Source organism: Polypterus senegalus, chromosome 7 (genome assembly GCF_016835505.1).
Source record: "Polypterus senegalus isolate Bchr_013 chromosome 7, ASM1683550v1, whole genome shotgun sequence".
Classification (NCBI taxonomy): Eukaryota; Metazoa; Chordata; class Cladistia; order Polypteriformes; family Polypteridae; genus Polypterus; species Polypterus senegalus.
This window is the reverse complement of record NC_053160.1, coordinates 28621505-28647143: the sequence shown is the minus strand read 5'-3', so window position 1 is coordinate 28647143 and position 25639 is coordinate 28621505. Positions and strand designations below refer to the sequence as shown.

At 39.8% G+C, this 25639-nt stretch overlaps 1 protein-coding gene across 2 annotated transcripts in view; it reads left to right on the top strand.

Moving 5' to 3' along the window:
• The window catches only part of pde8b (phosphodiesterase 8B), a 348478-nt gene that overhangs the window by 274352 nt on the left and 48487 nt on the right, over window positions 1-25639 (top strand). For both annotated transcript variants that reach the window (XM_039758399.1, XM_039758400.1), the window contains exons 10-13: window positions 2055-2109; window positions 19968-20019; window positions 23907-23978; window positions 25284-25360. In XM_039758399.1, the coding sequence (XP_039614333.1) occupies window positions 2055-2109; window positions 19968-20019; window positions 23907-23978; window positions 25284-25360 (256 nt within the window). The remainder of the gene's footprint in view (window positions 1-2054; window positions 2110-19967; window positions 20020-23906; window positions 23979-25283; window positions 25361-25639) is intronic.

Genomic DNA, 25639 nt, shown 5'->3' with positions numbered 1-25639 from the left:
AACTGTTTTTTTAGTTCATAAACGAACATGATGTGGTCGTGAGCATAAGAGAAGAGATAAGCAGCATGTTAGTTGTGAACATCCTTGGGGCCATCAGCTCACCAAGGCATTCAGAAGTGATCTGCTTTAACAGTTACATGACTGAAATGAAAAATTCTAGTTGTAAACCAGCCGAGTATTTGTAGTTTTCAGTTGTCATCCTGAGTAAGACCTTCAAAATCTTCATTCTAAACTCATGTATATTGGATTGGACAACAACTGGCAGCCAATGTCTGTTTCAAATACATAGAAAGTGCACCGGTACTGGCACAGTGGTTAGTGCTGTTACTTCACAGCTCAGGAGTGCTGGTTTCAGATCCCAGTTTAAATACTATGGCATAGCAAATGACATAAATACTTAATTATGTACTCAAAAGCATCAATGAAGATTAAGTGGATGTGCACTCAACACAGAAACTAAGAAGTACAACTATCAAATCATCTCGCTGAAGGAGATTCCCAAGTGAATTTTTTTGAAATGTCTGGATAAGACAGTGTGGCAACATGGCAATTAGGTAACCAAATGAGCTAAGTTAATCCTATCCTATCTCTCTATACAAGATCAAACCATTTTCTGAATGTACTTTTTCCACTGTAGAGAGCCAGACCTTGTTCCAGTGGCTTCAAGTGAACGTTGGAGACTAATCCTACACAGGACGCTGGCCCATCATCCATTTTGGACACTCTCACTCAAATATGAGCAATTAAGAGACCCAGATAACCAACCGTGTATGTTGTTCTGATCCAGCAGACAGCCAAGGTGGATGGGCCAGCAATCAAGCTCAGGTCCTTAAACTTGTGTGGTTTAAGTGGTGCCCACTGAGCTACCATGCACCAAGTCATTGTGCTTTTATTTTATTTCTACATCAGAAATTGGTATTGAAATCGAATGAATCAGTAAAGATTCATCCATTTGCATATTTAATTAAAAAGAAAGCTCCGAAAATAAGAAACCAGGGCTCAATGTTTAACAAACAGGTGCATAACTGTGTGGAAAGTGATGAAATGGAAAGGGAAGAGTGATAATGATAGTTATTTCTTAAAAAGTATATATATATATATATGTTGTATATTCAGAAAGAGAGTTTTATAACGCTTTTCCACTGCATAGTACGGCACAGCACGGTTCAGTACAGCTCACCTTGGTTCGGCTCAGTTCGGCTCGGTTTGCGTTTCGACTGCAGTTTAGTACCGCTTTAGAGTGGGCGGGATTATTCACGTGTCGTTATAGTTGCGCCGCCTCTACTGCCGTGACACCGTGGAACTTTTACAACAACACGCAGACAACGACAACACTTTAGCTCGACGACGCGCAAGGGTAAGCATCTAAAAAACGCACATCACTAGCTAACTTTTATCACTGTTGCAAAGCATAAAATGAACTTAACTGCGAGTGTAACATTAAAATGCTGATTCTGTATATTACAGATCTTCCACATTTTGCAAAAAAGTCGCCGCAACAGACCATCTGTTTGGACATTTAACCGTGCTTCAGAGTGGTGGGATGTGATTGTTCCCGGTTTTACAAACACTCAGTGGCTGGAGAACTTTCGAATGTCTGAAGAAACATTCATTCACTTATGCAACAAACTGCGTCCAGCGATGGAGAGACGGGACACAAACTTCCGCGTGTGTGTACCTTTAAAGAAAAGAATAGTGACGCAGTAATGACGATTTTCTCCGGCCAATCAGTGACCAGCAGAGTTTACACGTCACGTTTTGGTAACGGTTCGGCGCGCTTGGAACCTCGGCTGAGGTGGTACTAAAAAAAGGACCAGGTACCAGGTACTGTTCCCAGTGGAAACCCCCCCAAAAGTGAGCTGAACTGAACCGTGTCGTGCCGTACTATGCAGTGGAAAAGTGCCATAAGAGAGCTCATCTTGTAGTTGAAATGATATGAAATAATGGCAAGATAATTTTCTTTCATAATTTGCATGGTCCCAGTCCAAGTTACTTACAGCGTTTTAAGTTGTTTTTGTGTTTTTGTGGTTAACTCTGCTTTTCTCTTTCTTCAGGAAAATTCGACATTTTGTATCAATCAAAAGACTGTGCGGTGAAAACCAAAAACAGGTTTTTTTATGCTTTTTCTTGGTTTTATAATACGAGATCTTCTTACAGTGTCAATATGGAAAGTGAATGAGTTAAGGTTCAGGGAGCGGTCCTCCAAGTTGCAGGGAATTCATGGGGGTTGGTGGCAGGATTGGCACTCCAGCCACTGTAAAAAAAAAACCTTCACAAAGCTCCAAGATGACAGAAAAGACTCCTTTTTGCTCTCCACGGGAGTCGCTCTGCTGCGAAGGTTGCTCAGATCATAAAGGGGATGGGGGAAAGCCCTCGGGAGACCCACCCCCGGAAGAGTCGAAACCGTTGGAGAGCCAATAGGGTCAGGTCTGTTGTGGATCGGAACTGGTGTGGTGCTGAGGCGTCGCCCGCTGCACGGCAGCACTCGGGTCCCAATTTGAGGCAGCCCACACGGGTGGGCACATGGAACGTCTTGTCTCTCTGGCTGTCAGAGGAGCTGTGTAATCTCCGCATTTCAATGGCTTCACTCTCTAAGGTGCGCAGACCGGGGACTGGCCAGATCTCTGTAGGTGGGTACACCTTTTATTGGTGTGGTTGCTCTGATGGCTTTCATATTTGGGGAGTAGCTGTTGCTGTGGAGTGTAGTGGATTGGCTTCTTCCGATGGTGTCCGATGTCACTCCTTTCAATAAGCGGATTATGAGACCCAGATTACAGCACTCCCTGGGTGTCTTGTCTGTTGTCTCAGTGTATGCTCCGACTGCGGTGAGTGACTTCTCGGCACATTTTATTCACAGCTTGGCTCGGTGGTTGATCGGTGCCCACAAGGTAACACTCCTCTGGTCATGGGTGACTTCAATGCGGCCACTGGCACTGACAGGGCTAGTTATGAGGATTGCCTCAGTCCCTATGGGTCTGGTGACCGTGGTGAAAGTGGCTCCATGTTCCTTGACTTTGCAAAAGGTCAGGGGCTGCGAATTGCTAGAATCTGTTTCCAGCGCCCTGAACCGCATCGTTGGACTTGGTACTCCAATACTGGTGGTGCGGTGAAGGAGATCGATCACATCCTCGTGGGCAGATGCTGGAGGCTCTTGCAAAACTACAGGGTCTGCAGAAGTGCCCAGTTTGTGAATTCTGACCACAGACTTGTTGTTGCTACTCTTAGGATCCAGTTTAGGTCCAGTAGGTTACCACCTACTAGGGAAATGAGCCTGGACTTGGCCAGACTCTAAGACCAGGCTGTTTCTAATGAGTTTGCACGCAGTTTGTGTGAGGAACTTTCAGATTTGGGTATGACTGCCGATCTTAATGTGATGTGGGAGACCTTCCGTGACAAGACCCTGAAGGTTGCTGAGGATTGTGTCGGTGTTACCGGTGTTCCCAGAAGGAGGTGTTTCATCTCACAGGGCACCCTGGATATCATCGAGAGGAGTCGCAGCGCGTGACTCAATGGCAACTCTAGTCTGTACCAGGAACTGAGAAGGATGGCTACGAGGGCTCTGAGGGCAGATAAAGAGACGTTTGTTAGAGGAATCTGTAAGCAAGTGACAAATCATCTGTGGTCTAGCAACCCACATCCTGCTTACAGAGGAATTGAATTATTATGCACTTCTGAATCTGCTCCTCTGAGAGTCGCAGTCAGGGTGGCTGATGGAACGGTCCTTACGAATGACACTGCAGTTGTGACCCTCTGGGCTGGCTACTTTGAGCAGTTGTTCAAAGCTGATCCTCCGGTTAGGACGTTGGATATCTTTGAGTCCACAGTTCTTGAGGCTGATCCTCCAATTAGCTGTGAACCACCCAGTCTCACTGAGATTGCACAGGTGGTGAACCAGCTGAGGGGAGGCAAGGCTGCAGGGATCTGTCATATCTGGGGTGAACTTCTCCAGGCTGGTGATAAGGCTGTCCTCCTGGCATTGCAAGCAATCTTTGCTTCCATTTGGGAGACTGACATCATCCCAACTGACTGGAAAACGGGACTTGTCGTCCCTATCTGGAAAGGGAAGGGTGATCGCCTGAATTGCAGCAACTACAGGGGGATAAAGCTGCTGTCAGTGCCAGGTAAGGTCCTTGCTAGGGTCGTCCTCAATAGAATCAGTGATCACTTGCTCACCTTCCAGCGACCGGAACAGTCTCTTTTTACACCTAAGAAGTCTACCATCGACCGCATCCTGGCACTAAGGGTTCTCATGGAGCGCAAACGTGAATTATCGGCAGAGTTTCTTTGCAGCCTTTGTCGATTTTCACAAAGCGTTTGATCGAGCTGCCCTGTGGGACATCCTGAGGGTTTGCAGGATCCCCCCCAGGTTGCTGGATATCATGGCCGGCCTGTACACTGGTACTGTGAGTGCTGTGCAGAGTGGAGGCAGGACCTCTGTGTTTTTCCCAGTTGATTCTGGGGTTCTTGCTTAACACCTGGCTGCGGCAGACAGAGGGTCATTTCTGAAGGGTGGGACTGGACCGTGCGTCTGCCTGGGGGGTTGCAAACTGGGATCCCGAGCTGTTTTGTCCTGTAGTGGGTGCGACAACGCACTGTACCAGTGCATGGTCCCCAACCTGAGAGAAAAGTTAGAATTTTGAGTTGTTATTTCAGTTACCACACCATTACAAAACTGATTTGTGTAGCATATATTATTTTTAACCAGAAATTTAGGGAAAAGTTTTTGAAGTTATTCAACTTTACATTCTATCACAGAAGTCTAGTTTTATTGTTTGTTCAGCTTTTTTAATATCACAGCCATAACTGATCTGAATATTCCCCAAACAAGAAAGCCAAAGGAGAAAAAAACTACCCCAACCACCAAATAATACTTTTAATAAATATATTTAATTATTGTTTTTCTATTATTTAATAATAAAATCACATCCACAATAAAAAACAATTAAGACAATAAAAACGACACACAATAAAGAACAATTAAATCAATAATGAACCTTTAAATCAATTAAATCAGTAATGAATAATAAACTAATTTAACTGAAAAAAATTTAAATCAAAACTTAACTTAAAATAATTGATACAAGAAAAGAAAAAGACAGGAAATAATGTAATAATGAAAAATGAGAATAATAAATTCACTAATAAATAATGAAGAAGGTTCATAATTCACTGATCACAGAACATTGGAAGAGATTGTAACTTTTAAAAAAGGACATGGAGACGTAACAATCTCATACAACAGTTATGTTCAAACATACATCGGCCCGTCCAGAGTGTGTGCCTGCATGTCACTCCCTCTACACATCGCCAATCACACTCCACTCGCTAATCATTTGACCTCACTAATCAGTTTTTAACCTGTTTTGTATTGAACAACTCTATTTGAAACTGCCCCGAAATAATTTCAGACAATTGCTACTTTAAATCAGTGCAAATCGTTTGTAGAAAGGGATAAACAGTCTCAGCACTCTTTCCTTCAATTTTATATTATATGGCCACCATCACACTGCCTTAGAAAACCACAATGTCAAAGTCCTGGAGTAGCCGAGTCAGAGTCCAACTCTCAGTCTAATTCAGAATTTGTGGCTGGACTTGACAAAGGCGCTTCACTCACGATCCTTGTGTAACCTGACAGAGTGTTACCAGTTTTGCAAAGAAAAGTAGAGACAAATGTCAGAATCCAGATGAGCAAAGCACATAGAGACCTGTCCACACAGACTCAAGGCTGACGTGGCTGCCAAGGGTTCATCTACTAAATACAGTTGTACCTCAGAACATGAAGTTGATCCGTTCCAGAAGGCTGGTCGAGTTTCAAATTATATTTCCCCATAAGAAATAATGTAATTAGGATTGACCTGTTCCAGATCCCCAGATGATTGCTTAGTTACCCCTATATACAATACAATACAATTTATTTTTTGTATAGCCCAAAATCACACAAGAAGTGCCACAATGGGCCTTAACAGGCCCTGCCTCTTTGACAGCCCCTCAGCCTTGACTCTCTGAGAAGACAAGGAAAAACTCCCAATAAAAACCCTTGTAGAGAAAAAATGGAAGAAACCTTGGGAAAGGCAGTTCAAAGAGAGACCCCTTTCCAGGTAGGTTGGGCATGCAGTGGGTGTCAAAAGAAGGGGGTCAATACAATACAATACACAGAACAGAACAAATCCTCAGTACAGTATAAAAAATAAAACATTTACAAGTATGGAGCAGAATTTAACAGTAGATGATATCATATAATATGATTTGGATACATACATAACTAATTGTAAATATCGTTTTGAAACAATTGAAATCAATGTACAGAAGAGATAAACACATATACAGGTAGTCCCCAGTTTACGGACACCCCACCTACGACATACAAACAGGGCCGCAGCTGCGACACATGCGCCTCAGTAACTGCCGCTTCGACATCTTCGGTCTGGGGACACTGCAAGCGGTGGCTGGAGGGGGGTGATTTCGCTGTTCACGCAGTGTAGTGCCCCTCGGCTGGCTCCCGGTGGCAAGCGGTTTCACTGCCTGCCCACCACACACAGCTGCCCCATTCGTTCTAGGTGGGCGACTGGTACTTATGCAAGCTGTGACCCGGTTGTGGCTGAACGGAGGCCATTGAGGGTGAACGGGGCGGCGTGGGGTAGCATTGTAGTGTGCCTCAGAAGGTTGCGTGTTGAATGGGGGCGGTGGTGTTGCAGATGCTGCAGGCAGCTTGCGGTAGTGGAGGTGATTGTGAGGTGGGCTGGTGATGAACCGCCTGTCGCTGCCCCTTTTCATTCTCAAAAGCAAGCCTGCTTGTACTGTTACGCACATAGCAGGAAGTTGTCTCTTGTCAGTACAGGGTGGTCCAGATCTAATTATGCAGATCCAGATTGTCTGGATGACTTTGATTTATGCGGGGACGATTCCAGTTCGGTGTGAAGATGATTCTACATGTCGTCAGTTCGCACACTTCTCGATGGTCTGGGATTTTTCAGGTGATTTTCTATGTAATAAACTTAATAAGTTATAGCGTAATGAAAATTGCATAATTATATCTGGCCCACCCTATACATCAGACGTGCTGAGGACGGATGCCTTCCTGCTGTGATAGCGTGTACAGTGCTGTGCAGAAGAGCTCATCTTAATCTTTTGTCTTCACCCTTCAAGAATGTCTCTGAAACACAAATCTGATGCAAGTGCTGGTGACACAGTAAAGAAGAGAAAACCCAACACCATTGAAAATAAAGCAGAAATAATGAAAAGGTCGGAAAGAGGTGAAACTCCATCATTCATTGGCAGGGCACTTGGTTACAGTCGGTCAACAATAGCATTTATTAAAATAATGAACCTATTCTGACTTACATACAAATTCAACTTAAGTACAAACCTGCAGTCCCTATCTCGTACATAACCCGGGGAACTGCCTGTACTGTAGAAACACACATAGAAATGACAATTTAACTGCAAAATAATTTTGCAAAATTAACACTTTTAATTGTGTCTTTATTTTTCAAAAATGTGCATATCGCTAACTTTGCCATCCCATACTCTTCCGCAAGAGTCGACACACGTGAACCACTTTCATGTTTTATTATTATTTCCTCTTTTAGCCCAATTGTAACTCACACGAGCTTCCTCTTCGCTTTGCTACTTTTACTGCTAACTTTTTTAGGGGCCATAGTAATTACTTTCAACAGGATTAACTCCCCAAAAAAAGCAATAAAACAAGACGTTGACAGAGAACATAGTTTCATCACATCTTTACAACAGGAGCGATACTGCAGCAGTACTGAGGCTCAGTCATAGGCATACAGCACATGCAGGCCTGTTTGGCTTTGTCTCGTCTCCTCACGGCCGCCTCTTGACTCGTACAAGTTTTAGCAGGATGTTCGTGCTCTGAGTTTTTCTTAGAGATTGGGGGCAAAAAAAAAAAAATCGAACGACCCATTCATGTTCTGAATTGTTTGAATCTGGAGACGTTCATGTTCTGAGGTTCTGCTGCAATAACATGAAGAAAGTGGAAACTTATGTGATCAATTATTTTGTGTTTTATATTTATAATTAATTTAGACCACATTGCAGAGGTTTGTTTTCACTTTCTAATTATAGAGTCATTTTCTGTTTATCAGTGTCAAAAAAGCCAAATGAAATCCCCTGTAATTCAATGTTTTATAACAGTAAAATGTGAACATTTCCAAGAGGGTGAATACTTTTTATAGGCTCTGTATCTGCTCTATCTGCAGCATTTCTGTGTTATGTCAGGTTCATCCCAGTCATACAAGACGTGTGTACTTTTTGGGAAAAGCTTTTCCCTTCCTGCTCCCTGCATAAGCAGACCCTCGTCACAAACTCCTATTAGGTTCACCCGAGTGAATTACATCTAAAAAGCTGGTGGCTAAAACATAACCAGATTTAAAAAAATGTTTAGTGATCCTTGCAGCATGACAAAAATGTTAAGGACAAAATTAGACACCATAGCAATGAGAGGAAATTGTTAGGTTAGGGTTAGGCAAATAAAAAAATATTATAGTCCACCTTTTTAGTTAAGTAGGTGAGAACTGCACAGATGGATGAATGCAGAAGTATGCTTTTCACTCATAACTGTTGTAATATTTAAAAAGTTCATGTTTGAAGAAACCTTTGGCGAGAATTCATAAAAAATCAAATAAGTGGCTTGAAGTTTATGTGGCAGCTTAAAGGGCATTTTACTTTGATGAAACACATATTTTATGAAGTGTTCAAAATAATCATTTGCTTGGTTTTTGTATTAAGTACCCTACATGATGCCCTTTCTTTGATTTTACCAATGCTTTATTTTTTTTTTTTTAATCAAGTTAATGCCACCATTTTCTGGTCAGTTGTGTAGAATCCCCCTGCATGTCCCTGGAATCCTTGGCCAATGCTGGACCCTGCCAGATCTATTAAGATGTATTAAAGACAACTGATTTAATAAAACATCTGCAGGTCTTTAATGAGCAAATTTAAAGACATATGTAGCAACCTGAAAAGTCCTCGAGGTCCTGATTTGCCAAGAATCCCAGTATTAAATACCCACCTGACTCAGTATAGGTGGTGGAAATAAATAAATGAAGAGCAGCATTCAAATTAGATCGTTTTGTTCTAAAATCTTTTTTCAGGGCAGCAAAATGATTGCTGCTAATGCCTTTCCAATCCTGGATTTGAATCCCATACCATGTAAATTTCTGCAAATGTTTGGAGTCATCGACGATATGCCCAGGCAGTCAACAATGGACGATATCATCGACCATTCACTTAGCCTTCTCAGGGCTAAAAGACACATTTATGAACTTACTAGATCACATAAGAACTTTTATTAAGTGCTGCTCTAGGCTGGGCCGTTTCTGGTAGGGGGCTCGGCATCCATCTTGTTGTTACTGATTGCTCAAGAGAGCTTTGCTATGACCTGCACCCCTGCTAAGGATGAAACTGCTGCTTTAATACACCAACAGCAACATCAAAAGTAGCATTTATGAGCCTCCAGAAGGAGTAAAAGATTTAGACACATCAGCACCCCTTCCCCTTCCAGGAAGATAGCCTGGGGGAATACAGTTGGCCAAGATGAAAGGCCTCTATTGCCTAAATAGGCTGTGGCCTGCCGAGTCCCTGCCTTGGATGACTAGTTTTGAAAATGTTACTTTATGTTATGACACATAATTTACAGCCTTATTCTCTTTTTACATTATATACGTACATCCAGACCTCATCACTTTCTGCACTTTATTGTGTTGTAGATTTAATTTTAAATGGATAAACATGCTGTTTTTGCCCATCAATCTAGACTCAATAACCCATAATGACAAAGTGAAAACATGTTTTCAGAAAAGGTTTGTAAATGTATTAAAAGTCAAAAAGCTGACCCTTTTGCTTTGGCATTTCAAATTGTGTTCAGGTGCTTCTGCTTTTGCTTTAATTCCAACCAACAAAACCAACAGAGAAGTCCTTAAAGAAAATTGGTGTGACAGTTCTCATTTCAGCATGACAACAACACTGGCATACAGCCAAGACAACACTGGAGTGGCTTTGGGACAAATCTCTAAATGTCCTTTAGTGGCCGAGCCAAAGCCCAGACTTCACAGAAGATCTGTGAAGAGACCTGAAGATGGCAGTTTACAGATGCTTCCCACCCAATCAAAGGAGCTTGGGAAGATCTACTAGGGAAAATGGGATAAACTGATGAAATCCAACTGTGCAAAGATTGTAGAGACTTACCCAAGGAGACATGAAGCTATAACTGCTGCCAAAGAGGCTTCTACAAAGTACTGAATTAAAAATCTGACTCCTGACTTGAATGAGAGATTTCAGTTTTGGATTTTTAACATATTTATAAACCTTTCAGAAAATATACTTTCACTGAACCATTATAGGTTATTGAGTTTAGATTGATGGGCAAAAATGGCAAATGTATTCTTTTGAAATTCAATATACAACACAATAAAGAGTGCAGAACGTGAAGGGTTCCAAAAACTTTGTGAATCCACTGTATGTGTCCTGATCACTGAGGAGTGATTTGATGTTTATTAACACTAAAACCATGACCCTGACTTGGATGAGTGTGTTAGAAAACGGATGGAAGGGTACAATTATACTATAACTTCTTTATATGAAAATGTAGCTTTAGTGGAAGAATGAATACAGATCCATAATGAGAACCGGTTGCACTTTTATGCCAAAAAATATCAAATTGTCATTTTTAATTTCATCAGGTCAATGAAGACTGGATTTGTTCCAGTGTTCCATAAAACATTAGTGGAGTGTTTATCTTCTTTCCATGTCTAAAAAGCTTTCTCATTTAAGCTTCGCAAATGTAATAAATATTTATTTGTTTCAGGTTCTCATGATACACCACAAAGAAATGTGTTATTTTGAATGGAAATAATTACTCATCTGATATTATGGAAGTAATGTACAGGACAGGGAATCAAAATGCGAATTTAATGAGAACCTTCTGTGTGGCATTCTTAAATAATTCCAGTATTTGTCTCTCTGTGATAATGACTACATTTTATTTGTGCTGAGTTAGGCTCTTGATTTGCATTCTTTTATATGCAGAAGAGGATATTTTGCTAATTTCCGCTACAATCTTTGTAATGAAGTCGTGTCATCGTTATGTTAATTGTCTGCGCTAACTCAGCAGATCAGATTAAGTCCTGCTTACCGCACCTCATCTGCAGTCTGACATGGCGTGTTGGTGTCCGGTGTGGCCAGGCCTGCCACAGCCTCTGGCTCAGTCACGTAATCTGCCTGTGCTCTAATTGTGCAAAAGGACTTAAGAGTGTGCCTTGGGAAGGCTGTTACTGTAGAAACGTTATTTATGTTTTCATAGGTTCATACGGTTAATATTGTCACAGAGTACAGTGAAATTCTAACTTGCATGTACGAATTAACATTCAGTAGGCTGCCATTCTCCGGAACCTTTATCAGTCAGTTTACTACCTTATCGTGAAAGTTACGCATTCCATACCTCAGAACCTCCATCTTTCTTACCTTCCTGCACTGCTGTTAGCAGAGCTTCTCTAACATTAAACTCTAGATTTTTTTTAAGTACAGGGTAGCCCATCATTATGTACTTTTAGTTACATTCAGTTCTAATAATAATAATAATGTATTAAATTGAAAACCAAAAAAAATAAATATATCTTAAATCAACATACAAAAAATTAAAGGCAGTGTCTGCAGGATCAGTAAACTTTTCACAATTCTTTGGTCATTTTAGATGGTGTGATAGATAGATAGATAGATAGATAGATAGATAGATAGATAGATAGATAGATAGATATGAATGGCACTATACAATAGATAGATAGATAGATATTTTATTTTATTATATTTTATTTTTAAAAACAACTTTATTAAATTCAGTATGAAATTCATTAAAAACACAAAATCCAAAGACAGAAAAAACAAAACATTCATATTCATTTCATAAATACCCACCCTAACCCTTACCCCTTCATTCATCCCTTCCTTCCCACAATTCTCTCATAATCTCTCACAAAACATAAAACAGTGAAATACAGTCTCCGTCAACCCACAAAAAGGGCAGGTATCTGAAACCCCCAGACAAATAACTGATAAAAAGGAGTTCACAGCTACTATACCATGCAATATCCTCCACTGTAAATCCCCTACCCTACTGGTCAATGGTGGTCTATATAGCGCTCTCCAGGCTGGCAGGGTTCCTTCAGGAATGACAAACTTCTTCCTCCAGGGTGTGTCGGCCTTCAGTGCTTTCAGTTGATCCTGGTTCTTTACTTTTATGCAGATCCTGTAGAGCTGTTTTCCTTTGATGGTGTTTAAGGGCAAGTCTCTCAGATCTTTTGTCACAAGTAGTCTGTTGGTGTCACTATTGTCCCAATCTCCTACTGGAGACACCACAAGTGTAGTGAAAGTCGGATCTTTGGGTGGCGTTAGCTGGTCTTTAAAGGTGTCCTGCAGGAGTGTCCTTACTTCACTTCCTAGAGATCCTTTAACTTGCGTTAAGAAATTCCCCACAAGCCGCACTTAATGCACTTTTGTCTCTGCTGCTACAGTTTCTGGACTTTTCCAATTAAAATCCTCCCAGTTGATTAAATGCTTTAATTGTGTACTGTTATTTCTACAGAGACTATGAATAAAGCTTGCAGACTGTCCTATTGTGGTGCAGATATTGGGATTAAATACAATGGGCTCTTCTAGAATCCAAAACAATGAAAGGTCATCACAGTCTCTTTGAATTGATAAAAATTGCCAAGCTTTAAAAAGACTCCTGTAAAAGTCTGGTACTTGTAAGGTCTTAGGTTTCTCAAGACGACACCATATTAAGCTTTTGCCCAATTCCATTTGTCCCACTTGGTTAAAAAAGAGCATTGCTAGATTCATCCAGGGCTCGGGCATTGTGGAGTATTAACAGTTTTTGCACGGTCTGAAGGCGGAAGGCAATAATTCTGCTTTCAATGTCCATAATGCCTTGCCCACCTTCTTCAAGTGGCAAGTATAATACGCCCCTCCTCAACCAGTGAAGACCATCCCAAAAAAAGTTAACAACATTCTCTTGAATCTTTTGAATTACATGTGGTGGAGGCTCCAGACAGTTACACCGATGCCACAGACTCGAAGTCACCAGATTGTTAATTACTAACATCCGACCTCTGTACGACATTTGGGATAGTATCGATTTCCATCTGGCCAACTGAGCTACTACATTTTCCAAGAGTCCATCCCAGTTCTTCTGGACATAGTGATCATCTCCTAGATGTACTCCCAGGTAGAGAATCCCTTCAGTGCTCCATTGCAGCTCTCCTTGTAAACTCGGCGTCTTATATCCAGCCTAGTCTCCAACTAACAAAGCACTGCTTTTACTCCAGTTTATTTTAGCATTGGAAATCAGTTCATATTTCCTTTGACAGTTCGTGACATTATCAAAGTCTTCTTGATTTGCGATAAAAACAACAATGTCGTCTGCGTAGGCTGTGACCTTTACAGGATTTCCAGTACAGTGAGGAATGGAGAGACCAGTCAGCACTTTTCTCAGGTTGACTAAGAATGGCTCTAAGGCGAGGGCGTACAGCATCCCTGATAGCGAACAGCCTTGTCGAACTCCTCTTTGGATGCTGAAAGGCGCACATAAACCACCATTGACCTTAACTATACCAGAAATGTCACAATACAACAGCCGAATATACTTTATAAATTGTTCCCCAAATCCAAAGGCCTTGAGAGTGTTCCATAGATATGAGTGTCCGACTCTATCAAAGGCTTTTTTTTGGTTAATTGAAATAAATCCTGTTCTAAAATTGAACAGTTTTGCTGCAGCAATAATATCTCTGACTAAGAAAATGTTATTAAAAATGGATCTCTCAGGGATACAATAGCTCTGGTCTGGATGCACCAGTTTCACTAACACTGTGCGCATTCTGTTAGCCAAGGCTTTTGACAGGATTTTATAATCTGCGCAAAGTAAAGACACAGGCCTCCAGTTCTTAATATGGCACAAGTCACCTTTTTTAGGCAGAAGTGTGATCATGGCCCTTCTACAGCTCTGAGGTAGCACACCTGATTCAACACTGTTTGAACACTTCTAACAAATCCTGGCCAATGACATCCCAAAATTCTTTATAAAATTCAATTGGAATGCCATCTATCCCAGGGACTTTTCCATTATGAAGTTCGTTTAATGCTGCTGAAATTTCTGCCATAGTGAGCTCTTTATTCAGCTCGGTGGCATCTGTTACAGGAAGCTGTGGTAAGTCCTCTAAAAAGGACTGTAAGTTTTCGTCACTACCACATCCTTCAGCACAAAACAGATTTTCATAAAACACTCGGACTTCTGTTCTTATCTCACCCAAGTCCTGTGTCTTTTCACCATTAGCTTTAGTCACACAGTGTAGAATTTTACTTTGAGAATTCTTCTTTTCCAGGCCAAAAAAATATTGTGTTGGTGCATCCATTTGTGTTAACTGCAGGATGCGAGCCCTTACTAGAGCCCCCTGAGCTTTTGTGTCTAATAAATGTGAGAGCCTCCTCTTTGTTGCTTTGAGACTCTCTTTAAGTGTTTCATCTGAGCCATTCCCTAATAGCTGTTCAATCTGAGATATTCTGCCCTCCAGTTGTGTCATTTCTGACTGTAACAACCGTGTGACATTTCTGGTATATTGCTGACACAAGGATCGAATGTGGTTCTTCCCCATTTACCACCAATGCTGTAAGCTGGTGAACTCCTTCCTCGAACCCCTCCAACCTCTCCAAAAATAATTAAAAATGTCTTTAAATCGTTGATCTTGTAGTAGGAGTACATTAAAATGCCAGTATGCACTGCGAGGCCTGTAGGTGCTCGATAGAACTGTACAAACCACTAGGCTGTGGTCTGAGAAACCAGTGGGGACAATGGAGCATTCCTTAAATAGACCCAATAGGTGCTTGAAGGTGTAAAATCTATCGAGCCTCGCCATTGAAAGGGTCTCACTAGTTATTTTTGCCCATGTGTACTGCCTGCTGCTGTCTCCATGTTTACTCCTCCACACATCTAGCAGCCCCGTCTCCCCCACTATTCTTCCCCATTCCCGTGGCTCCAGGCTGTTATTTCTGTCCCTCTGAGGGTCAAGGGTACAATTAAAATCCCCACCCAATATCACCACTTCCTCAGGGTCACACTGACTTAAAACATCAGCCAATACTCTATTTTACATTATTTGGTGCATATATATTAATATAAGTGAACCAACAACCATTTACTTTTGTTTTTACTTTCAGTAGCCTCCCTTTCACCACCTCATGCACATTATGATCCTCCATTCGAAAGCCACTGCAAAACAAGACCGCCACCCCTGCACTGACATGTGTCCCATTGCTGAAGAAGCAGTCCCCCTTCCAGTCCCTGCTCCACTCCCACTGGTTTGTCTCATCTATGTGGGTTTCCTGTATAAAGGCGACTGTCAGATTTTTTTGGGTTAGGAACTCAAAGAGCATCAGTCTTTTACTTAGATTCCTCCCGCCGTTAATATTTAAACTACCCAATTTCAAGTTCGCCATACTGATTAAATGTAAACAGCAGCTTAGCACCAAACCAATTGACCACCACAGGTACAATGGCGGAAAATTCCTAAAAATGTTATCCATTACACTTTTCATCTTTTAGTCTGTTTCCTCAACCTATTCGTGATATTCTTTAATCTCACGAGCTCCTTGATGTTAAATATTGTGGTCATGGTTTTGTCTTTTCTCAAACTGCCCACTGACGATATAAACAGATTCACATCGGGAAAAAAAATCCGCCATATTCACCCTTCTCCTGCCCTCCGTCGCCTGTAAAAACTGTTTAACGCTCTGAGTGTTGTAACCGCCTCTGCCACTTAAATCCTGGGAGTCCAAGATGGTTGAACAGTCCGACATTTCTCCGTCACCCTCCTCCCCTGCGCTCACCACAGCAGAACCGTCATCAACCGTCTCTGCGAGAACTGCAAAAGCCCCCTTAGCATTAAACAGAGGATCAGTGGAATCTCCGCCCTCTACACCCAATCCCCGACTCGTGTTCATCCACTTTTTTGTTGTACCACCGTCTTCTGTCCCATGCCCCTTCCGCCCTGGGCGTCTAAACTCGCCGTCTTTCTCAATATCAATATTTCCATCCTCCTCTTCCACATCTCCATATGATCTGCCCTGTACTGTTAAAGAAGTCTCCATATTTAAACCACTTTCATTCTCATCTAGATTACCTTTTTCCTCATCCCCCTGAGGCACTGCCTCCCCCTCGTCTACGATCTCTCGGCTCCCAGCTGCTACAGGACGGCTTTGAACTTCACCATCCAACTCTTTCTGAACTTCAGGTTCATTGCCTTGTTTTTCTTTTTCTTTCTCGGGACAATGTTTAATCAGATGTTGTTCACTCCCACACCGTAAACATTTCATTTCATCCGAAGACACAAAGATTACATAATCAAATCCATCTACTTTAAACTTCATTGCAATATTTAGATTTTCATTCATTTTGTTCAAAACCATGTAAACCTGTCTTCGGAAAGACAAAACATGTTTTAACGCTGGGGATTTACACCCCAATGGAATAAAATGAATTTTAGAAACAAGTCTGCCATGGCGCTCCAGCTCTTTTTCAATAGTTCCTTTCTTTAAAAACAGAGGTACATTTGAAATAATTACTTTGCGTGCTGGGGTGCCCAGCAGAGTTACCTGTACGAAAGATCCATCAATAACTACACCTTTTTCCACCACTATTGAGACCAGATCTACTGAACTTAAGAATAAAATAATACTGCCGTTCATTCTGGAAGCCGATTTAATGTTCTCACAACCGACCACCTGACCGACTGCTAAGACCGCCGTCTCCAACGGGACAAACTCCTCTAACAGAAGTTTTATCCCGTGGCGGCTCAAGGTCTCTAAATTCGCAGCCATACCGGCTGCAGTGGCCTTAACGCCACTCAGTAAAAACAACGCTCAAAACCTTTCAATAATAACTCAAAAGCATGACAGACTAGTGAAAAAAAGGAATGAAAAAATAGATAAAGATTAGGAAAACAACACTCACCGCACTCACTCAGCGTCCAACACAGCCACTCGCACCAGAGCAAACACCCAGCATGCACAGCGACAAACAGGAAGGAAGTGGATAGATAGATAGATAGATAGATAGATAGATAGATAGATAGATAGATAGATAGATAGATAGATAGATAGATAGAAAGAATAAAATACTTTATATTAGGATTACCTCTATTAATTGACAATACTTTCTTTTTTAATTATTTATCTTTTCTTTTTTACATAAACTAAAAGTAGATATTTAGTAATTACTGCCAACAAGCTACAGTAAGAATAGATATCTAAGTGCTACTTAAAACATGCAAAAGTTCATAATTAATATCATTTTATCTACATTATGTTGTCTCACTATTATTTAGTTGCATTTGCATAATTCCGTAAAAATGATACGAGTACGAGAACATGGGGTTTGTATGATGTCCACATTTTTGCTTTATTATTAGATATTTTTCCTTTAATGTTACATGAAAATGCCAAGCAATTAAAAAAAATGTCGAGCAAATAAACAATAAGATTTCATTTATGAAAACACGCATCACTGACAATGATTCACCAAGGCAAAAAGTCAAAAAATAGCTGACTACATCATTTTGAATAATTTTTCTGAGTATGTATATTGAATGTGATTAGGCAGAGATGAAAAGAATTCAGAACTCAACAAACAAATGTGTCTTTTGTTGTACAAAATAAATTGCAGAACTTTTTGTAAGTATGCAAATATGCATGATGGTAAACAGTGACTTGTTAATTAGAGTACATTATTGAAAACATCACCATATATTCTAACCGCCTGCAACATAATTAGGGCAAAGCAACACATACTGCTGCAGTATCTTTTTGGATAATATTTGGTATTCAGTTGGTTCATCTTTAGATACTTCAACAATGAAAGTTGACTTTTTTTCTTGACATCAAGTCAGTTTCTTCCCTTTAGCAGAAACATAGGAGAGTGTAGACAAATACACGTTTGTATGCTGCCAGTGTTTAAACTGTAGACATGTTGTTCTGATCGGTGGTGAACATATATGTGTTCAAAGTTAAAGTAAAGAAATATGTTATATTATATTATATTATACCAGTAACGGCGTACTGCATGATAACTTGCAGTGAATACACTTGACTTGAGCATTCACAGTTTTCATCCTCTGCCTCTGTTTAGCATTCGTCTGCTCAGAGATTGATGCGCTTGCTGCTTCCTGAGCAGCTCTTCTTTTCTCCACCCTAGCGGCCCGCTTCTTCTCTTCTTTTATCGGCATCTTTTCGTGTTAAAACTGATTAAGTTATTTTTTGTGTTGCAATTACTTAGTACATTTTCTTTAAATTTTCACTTAAGCTGGCACTTAAGTCTTCAATCTGCCTCAAGAATGATTAGCGAAGGTGGTAGGGAATGAGAACGGCGCCCATACACATGCACCGCACGGCCGCCCTGATGTGCGCTGCCAAGAGTTGATTCTACAATAAAATAAAATAAAAATAAAAAGAGTAATAAAAATCATCACCCCGAAAGCGGATAGTAGACATCATGTAGTATATGTGTTCCAAATTTCAGGTCAATAGTTCAAACAGTTTGTGAGCTACAGGTGATTTAAAATCGTGGACAGACAAACGAACAGCCACGGTAGTATAGAAAGATTATATTATATTATATACTATATGTATTTATACTGTATATATATATATATAAAGTATACTGTACATAATACATAGTTTACATAACATCAATAAAATTCATCTATGTAAGTAAAAAATAATGTAATCCTGCAATGATCAGAGGGGTTTGTTTGTTTTTGGATTATCAAAATCATTAGAAATTCATTGTCTAACCCACTTAATCCACACCAAGGGCTGGAGCCTATCCCAGGTAGCACGGGGCACAAGGCAGGAACAACCCCTCAAAAGGGTGCCAGTCCATCGCAGGGCAAACACACTCGCCAAACACACACTAGGGCCATTTTAGCATTGCCAATTCAACTAACATGAATGTTTGTGGACAGTGGGAGGAGAGCCACGCAGACATGGGGAAGAACATGCAGATTTCACACAGGGAGGACCTGGAACGCAAACCCAGATACCATACTGCAGGGCAACAGCACTACCACTGCACCACCATGCTCCCCAAAACAAATGTTATTAATAAAAAAGAAACTGCAACAAAAGTGTCGGAAGCCTCTTTATACATAGCTAACAAGTTTAAATGGCAAAACATTGTTACCAGATTGGTTTTCTGCTTAAAAAAATATTTCTTCACTGCACATATGAAACGAGTTACTTGTTTGTCATGTCAGTCGGACATTTTTAATAGCTGCCACCCCGACCGTTATATCTTGAATGGAGTAACCATATTGTGCTCCAATCCCTCCTCTTATACTTTTTTAGTGCAGATGACGTGCCCTGCATGTGCCGAGAGCAGGCCAGCAGATCAATGCAGAGGCCGCCCACAGTCAGATAACGTGGGGCTTCAAAAATGCAAGGACAGGTGAATGACGTGAGAGAGACAAACACTTTGATTTTGGGAGGCTACCGTACAGCATATTGAATTAAGTGTGACGTTTCAGTGTTAAAAATTCAACATCAATTTCAATATTAAACATTGTGAAATTAAAAGACAGAAAAATACATACATTTAAAAACAGTATAAAAAGCAGCTAATGATCCCTAATGAGGCATGCTAAAGTACAGTATAACTAATAACTTACCTTTTTTAAATTATAATTGCATCACATATCAAAAAAAAACAACATTTATCTGATATTGAACACATTTAACAAATGAGGTTTCACTAATAAGCTTTCTGATTTTGTCATTAATAATACAGTTAAATTAGAAGAAATAACAACAGTTTTTCTAAAATGCTGTGCTCTTTGTTCCATTCAGGATTTAGACCTTGAAATATTCTCACTGAATTTGTTTTTTTTTTCTTTTTTCATTGCCAGGTATACAAAATACATTGTGATGAGAAACACATTGGAGAAAATTTCCATACAGGTATGCAGATGTTAAGTGGTGATGCTGACAGCTCGGGTATTTTTATTTTTGCTGGCCCGTTTCATTTTCTGGATCAGGTTCACTGGTTCATGTTGTGCATAAAATGGTTACACAGTTAATGGTTTGGAGCTGGACTGGGCTAAAAGTTAAAAACTTGTCAAAATTGAAACAAAAAAAGTATCTCTGAAGAAAAATATCTATCTTGTTTTCCTGTTAGCCACAGAGGGAACAAACTCAAGCAAGGAAACAAAGAGACTTACTAAAGGTTTTTCAAAAAAACGTAACTTGCGCTCCACTGGTTGTAGCTTCAGATTTCTTGATTTATCCTGCTGGGAATTCTAGCAGTTTACACGTTTAAAAACTGTGTGAACATTTGAAAAATTGTGACGAGAACAGTATGGCAAGCCGAATTAACATTTAGAGATATCTCAAAATAAATTTGAGCTATCTTAAAATGTAATTAACTTGTTAAGATATCTGAAACTCGCTTTGAGATATCTTAAAATAATTTCCTGCACATTTCAAGATACCTCAAATAAATTTTCAAATATCTCAAAATAATTGTGTCTGTATTTCAAGATATCTCAAATGAATTTTCAGATATCTTAAATTGACCTTTCATGCATTTCAAGATATCTCAAAATCATTTCCTGTAAAACTGCGTATTATTTCAATGGGACTTCTTGTTTATTATAAGATATCTTAAAATGTGTTTGAGATATCTTGAAATGAGCAGGAAGTGATGTTGAGATATCTGGAAATGTATTTGAAATATCTGAAAATGGACAGGAAGCTGTTTTGAGATATCTGGAAATGTATTTCAGATATCTTAAATTGTATTGTAGATATCTGAAAATGGTATTGAGATATCTTGAAATAATTGAGTGTCCTTTTAAAGATATCTTAAAATGCATTCTAGATATCTTGAAATACAATTGGAGATATCTTGAAATACATTGTTAGATATCTGAAATGGAGCAGAGACCCATTTTAAGATATCATGAAATTAATTTGAGATATCTAAAAATGTATTTTAGATATCTCAAACAACAGTGAATTTTAAGTTATCTTAAATGTTTTTTGAGATATCTTAATTATTTTTTGAGATATCCTAAAATAACTTCCCAATCATTTTAAGATATCTCAAATTTATTTTGAGATATCTTAAATGCATTTTCAGATATCTCAACATAACTTCCTGCACATTTTAAGATATCACAAATACATTTTCAGATATCTTAAAATAACCTTCTGTGCATTTCAAGATATCTCAAATTCATTTTGAGATATCTCGAAATAGACACGAAGTCCCATTGAAAGAATAGGAAATGTTACAGGAAGTGATTTCGAGATATCTCAAAATGAATTTGAGATATCTTGAAATGCACAGGAGGTTATTTTAAGATATCTCGAAATGTATTTGCGATATCTCAAAATGCACAGGAACGTATTTCAAGATATCTCGAATTGCATTAAAGATATCTTAAAATGCATTTCAGATATTTCAAAATGTACAGCATATCATTTCAAGATATCTTGAAATCTATTTAAGATATCATAAAATGCTTTTAGATATCTTAAAATAGATGCATTTTTAGATATCTGTAATTCAATTTGAGATATCTAAAATGCATTTCCAGATACCTTAAAATCCATTTTGAGATATCTCTAAATGTTAATTCGGCTTGCCATAAGAACAGGCCATCCAGCCCAACAAGCTTGACCAACCTATTCATTTAGATTGTCCAAACTGACCTCGTCAAGATTTGAAGGTCTCTAAATTCCCACTCGCCACCACACTACTTGTTTTTTTTTATGATCAAATATTTATTGTCATTTAAGTAACATTATTGAGAAATAGAAATAATAATAATAACTACCAGAGAAAAGTTGTAAAGACAGTAATAACAGAACCACCCACAAAATGTGCCCCGTTAAAAACTGAAAATGACAGCAAACCCAGGCCAGAAACTTCCACTAGAGAACAAAGCAGCTGTACAAGAGGGTCAGTGAGAGAAAAATGTGAGGAGATAATATGAAAGACAATCGAAATGTATTGATAGACAACCACAAAGCCGAGACTCCGGGGCACTTCTTAAACATACCAGGGATACTTGCCTGGCAGAGGGGACAACAGGGATCAGCGGACAGGCAAAATGTTTTTGAGGAGGAAAATAAATGCGATGAACAATTCTAAATTAAATGCCTTTAAGACTGCGGTTCTTAGATGAAAATAAAATACTATTAAAATTAGATTCCCAAGAAAGTGGGAGTGTTGAGGGGAGGCCCTGCGGGTAAACAAAGAGAACTGGTAAAAGTCTATATGAGGCCTTGCACAGATATATGTGTGGTGATGCCACAGGTCTTGAGGTAGAGGATAGAAAGTTGTGGAATGAATGGGAAAATGGGAAGGAAGACAAGGAAACAATGCAAGCTTTGAGGACAGACCTTAGTTATAAGAAGGAGAGAAAAGAAGACAAGGGGATTCCAAACTCGGACCTCAGGGACTGGAATGTCCAGAGCCCAGCATCATTACCCAAGTATTTGACGCTAAAATATTCTTAAATAAATAACTTCATAAAATTAAAGTAGTCCAGAAACAGGAAGCCCCTTCACACACTATTGTACATTTGAATTGAAGACCCACACCTCCTCCTTATTCATTGGTCAAGAGTTCTGTCTTCATATCAAAAGCATGACCTGAAAAATCATTGTGCTCATTGTGGACTAACGACTGGGTGACTGGACGTGTGGATTGTGTAACACAAGTAACGTGAGATTTTTTTCATGGACTTTTTGTTCTTGTTTGCTGTTGTTCAGCATTGGTTACCATTGGTTGACATTATTTCAGAAACATCTCTTTTCTTCATGAAAACATATTCTTTCAATACCTTTCTGACCAAGACAAACACGATAAACAGTGATTCTTTTCTTCTCTCTTCTTTCCTCAAACTCCTCTTCCTCCCGACTCTGACTTACTAAATGGGGTCAAGCACCTACTTTTATGTTGAACCACAGAGTACTTCTGGTGTCACAGCATGGCCCAACGGAAGTACATCTGGGTCAATCGGAAGTTCCCTAAAGCAGGGAGCACAACTCTCTGTAGTGCCCTCTGGAGATCCCAGAAGGGCTGCCTTACTGCATTACAAGTCCCATGAGTCATGGCGGGTATCAGAATGGGTCCTGAAGCCCGGGGATGTTGCCATCTAGCATGTTGGTGAGGCACATACAGTTTTGAAACAAAGCCTTCCTCTATTGTTCTGTCACATTGGCATTCTGGCTGGGACGCCCATCCATGTGTGAACCTTTTACAACTATTACTAATGAAATGTTTGTTAAGATGAAGTCAGTTCTTTAGGATAGGATTTCAAATTTCAATGTTAAAATTAGAAGTCTGAATGCTGGATCAGTTGGCCAGAAGTCCTAAATTAGAGATAAAAAGAGTGGGTAATGAGACAGTACAAATGAATAAGCCATTACAAAGATGTTCATATTGAAAAAGACAAGTTCAGAGTGGAGAAATGGGCTTCTGGGAAATATGCCAAGGCAAAAAAAATAAATAAATACTGCAAATTGAAAATTAAAATTGCAAATGTAGTCAGATTAGCTAAAAAGGGCACCAAGAAACAGGATAACAGCAAAGTTCATGATTGCTTTCACAAATGTGATGAAAAAGCTAAAGTCTGATGGAGATGACTACATTGCTGTAATTTAAAATTCATTGTAACAGTTAATTTAGCTGTCTTTGAAAGAATACATGTGAGTGGTCCTAATCACAGCTTCATCAGCAAGTCATTTTTTAAGATAGTAAAATATATGTGCATTATTATCACGTCATTAGTTGTGGGTCATAGGTGAGGCTTGTAATTATGTTTTTTCATTGCCAGACTCTTTCAGACATAAAGATCGAAGGAAAGAATCAGTTGACGTCAGGTCAATAGCATCAAGAGGAAGTGAAGGTAAGAACTAGTCACGTGTGATGGGTTATGACCGCACTAAAATACTCTGTAGCCGACCGCGACTTAGCCTCAGAAAATGGCATTAAGCAGAAAGTACAGCAATGAGGTGTTAGTTCCCATTAGTCTAGGGACTGAAGAATAGATGTTACATGTCTGTCTGTTCATCTGCTTATGAATGAGTCAAACAATTTAGTACGAGGGGAAATCAAAAAGTAAAGGCAATTTGGAAATTACACGGTAACTGCAACAGATACAAGCTGACACAATACAAGACATTATTGATGGCTTATGTTATTCATCAGTGGTGCAACTCGCAGCGGAGCGTCCGTGTTCATCTGACCTTGGCTGCAAATGGACTAACATCAGGGCGCTGCACTGTGTGTGTTCAGGTACAGGAGCTTCAAAAAGTGAACCTATCATGGGGAGAAGCACAACATGCTGCAAAGGACCGCATGCGATGGAGGGAGCTCATTGAAGCCTTATGTCCCACTAGGGACGATGAGGATTGAACTGCACTGTGTGTGTTCAGACTACCCTCACGGTGCCAGGTGTTGAGGTGCACTTCTGATATCAATAAATGGGTTTATGTATTTAAGATTTTGATATTAATAATTGCACTGATTTTTTCCTTTAACTGCCTGGCTTAATCAAACCTTAATGGTTAGTTTCATTGTTAATTTAATGGCACAGTATAGGCTGATAATAGTATTACACTTCTCTCTTACTGTGACAAAATACTCCTAAGCCATTGTTGGACTGTGTCAGTTTCTGTCTGTTGCAGTCACCACATCATTTTCAAATTGCCATTACTTTTTGATTTTTCCCTCATCATTAAATAACAATATTATTATTACTATAATATATATAATAATAATCATCATCATCCTTTTTATGTCAGGGCTATGTGAATGTTTCCAAGCATACATATGCTGAGAAGTGAGAAAAAGAAAACTTCTCAGCATATGTGGGCTAGGAAACTTTAACCTGTCCCCCATGTACACAAGACTATTATTATTATTATTAACAGATAAAGATTTTAAACAGTAAAAAGTAAAGGATAAAGTAATTAAGTATGTTTCAAGTCTGCTTTTAAAAACAGACAGTGACTTAACCTCATGGAGGCCTGTAGGTCGGAGCAGAGTCTAAGAGGGTTAAGTGAAAAACACTGACAGCTAAGGCACGGCTTAAACAGGACTTCAAAAACGTACGAAATTCTCACAGCAACAGACTGAAAAAAAATAATCGAATAATCCTGTGTCATTCCTGCATTGCCTGTCTACGCATTCATCATTTATGTCATTCCAGCTCCAAGTCTACAGAACAGAAGATACTCGTCAATGGCAAGAATACATTCAATGACTATTGAGGCACCCATTACAAAGGTAACTGTCAGTCAGTCAGTCATATCCTAACACAGGGTCACAGGAGCCAATCCGAGCCAACACATGGCGCAAGGGAGGAAACAAACCCCGGGCAGGACACACACCCACACACCAAGCACACACTACGGTCAATTTAGGATCGCCAATGCACCTAACCTGCTTTGGACTGTGGGAGGAAACTGGAGCACCCAGAGAACATGCAAACTCCACACAGGGAGGACCCGGGAAGCGAACCCAGGTCTCCTTACTGTAAGGCAGCAGTGCTACTAATGCGCCACT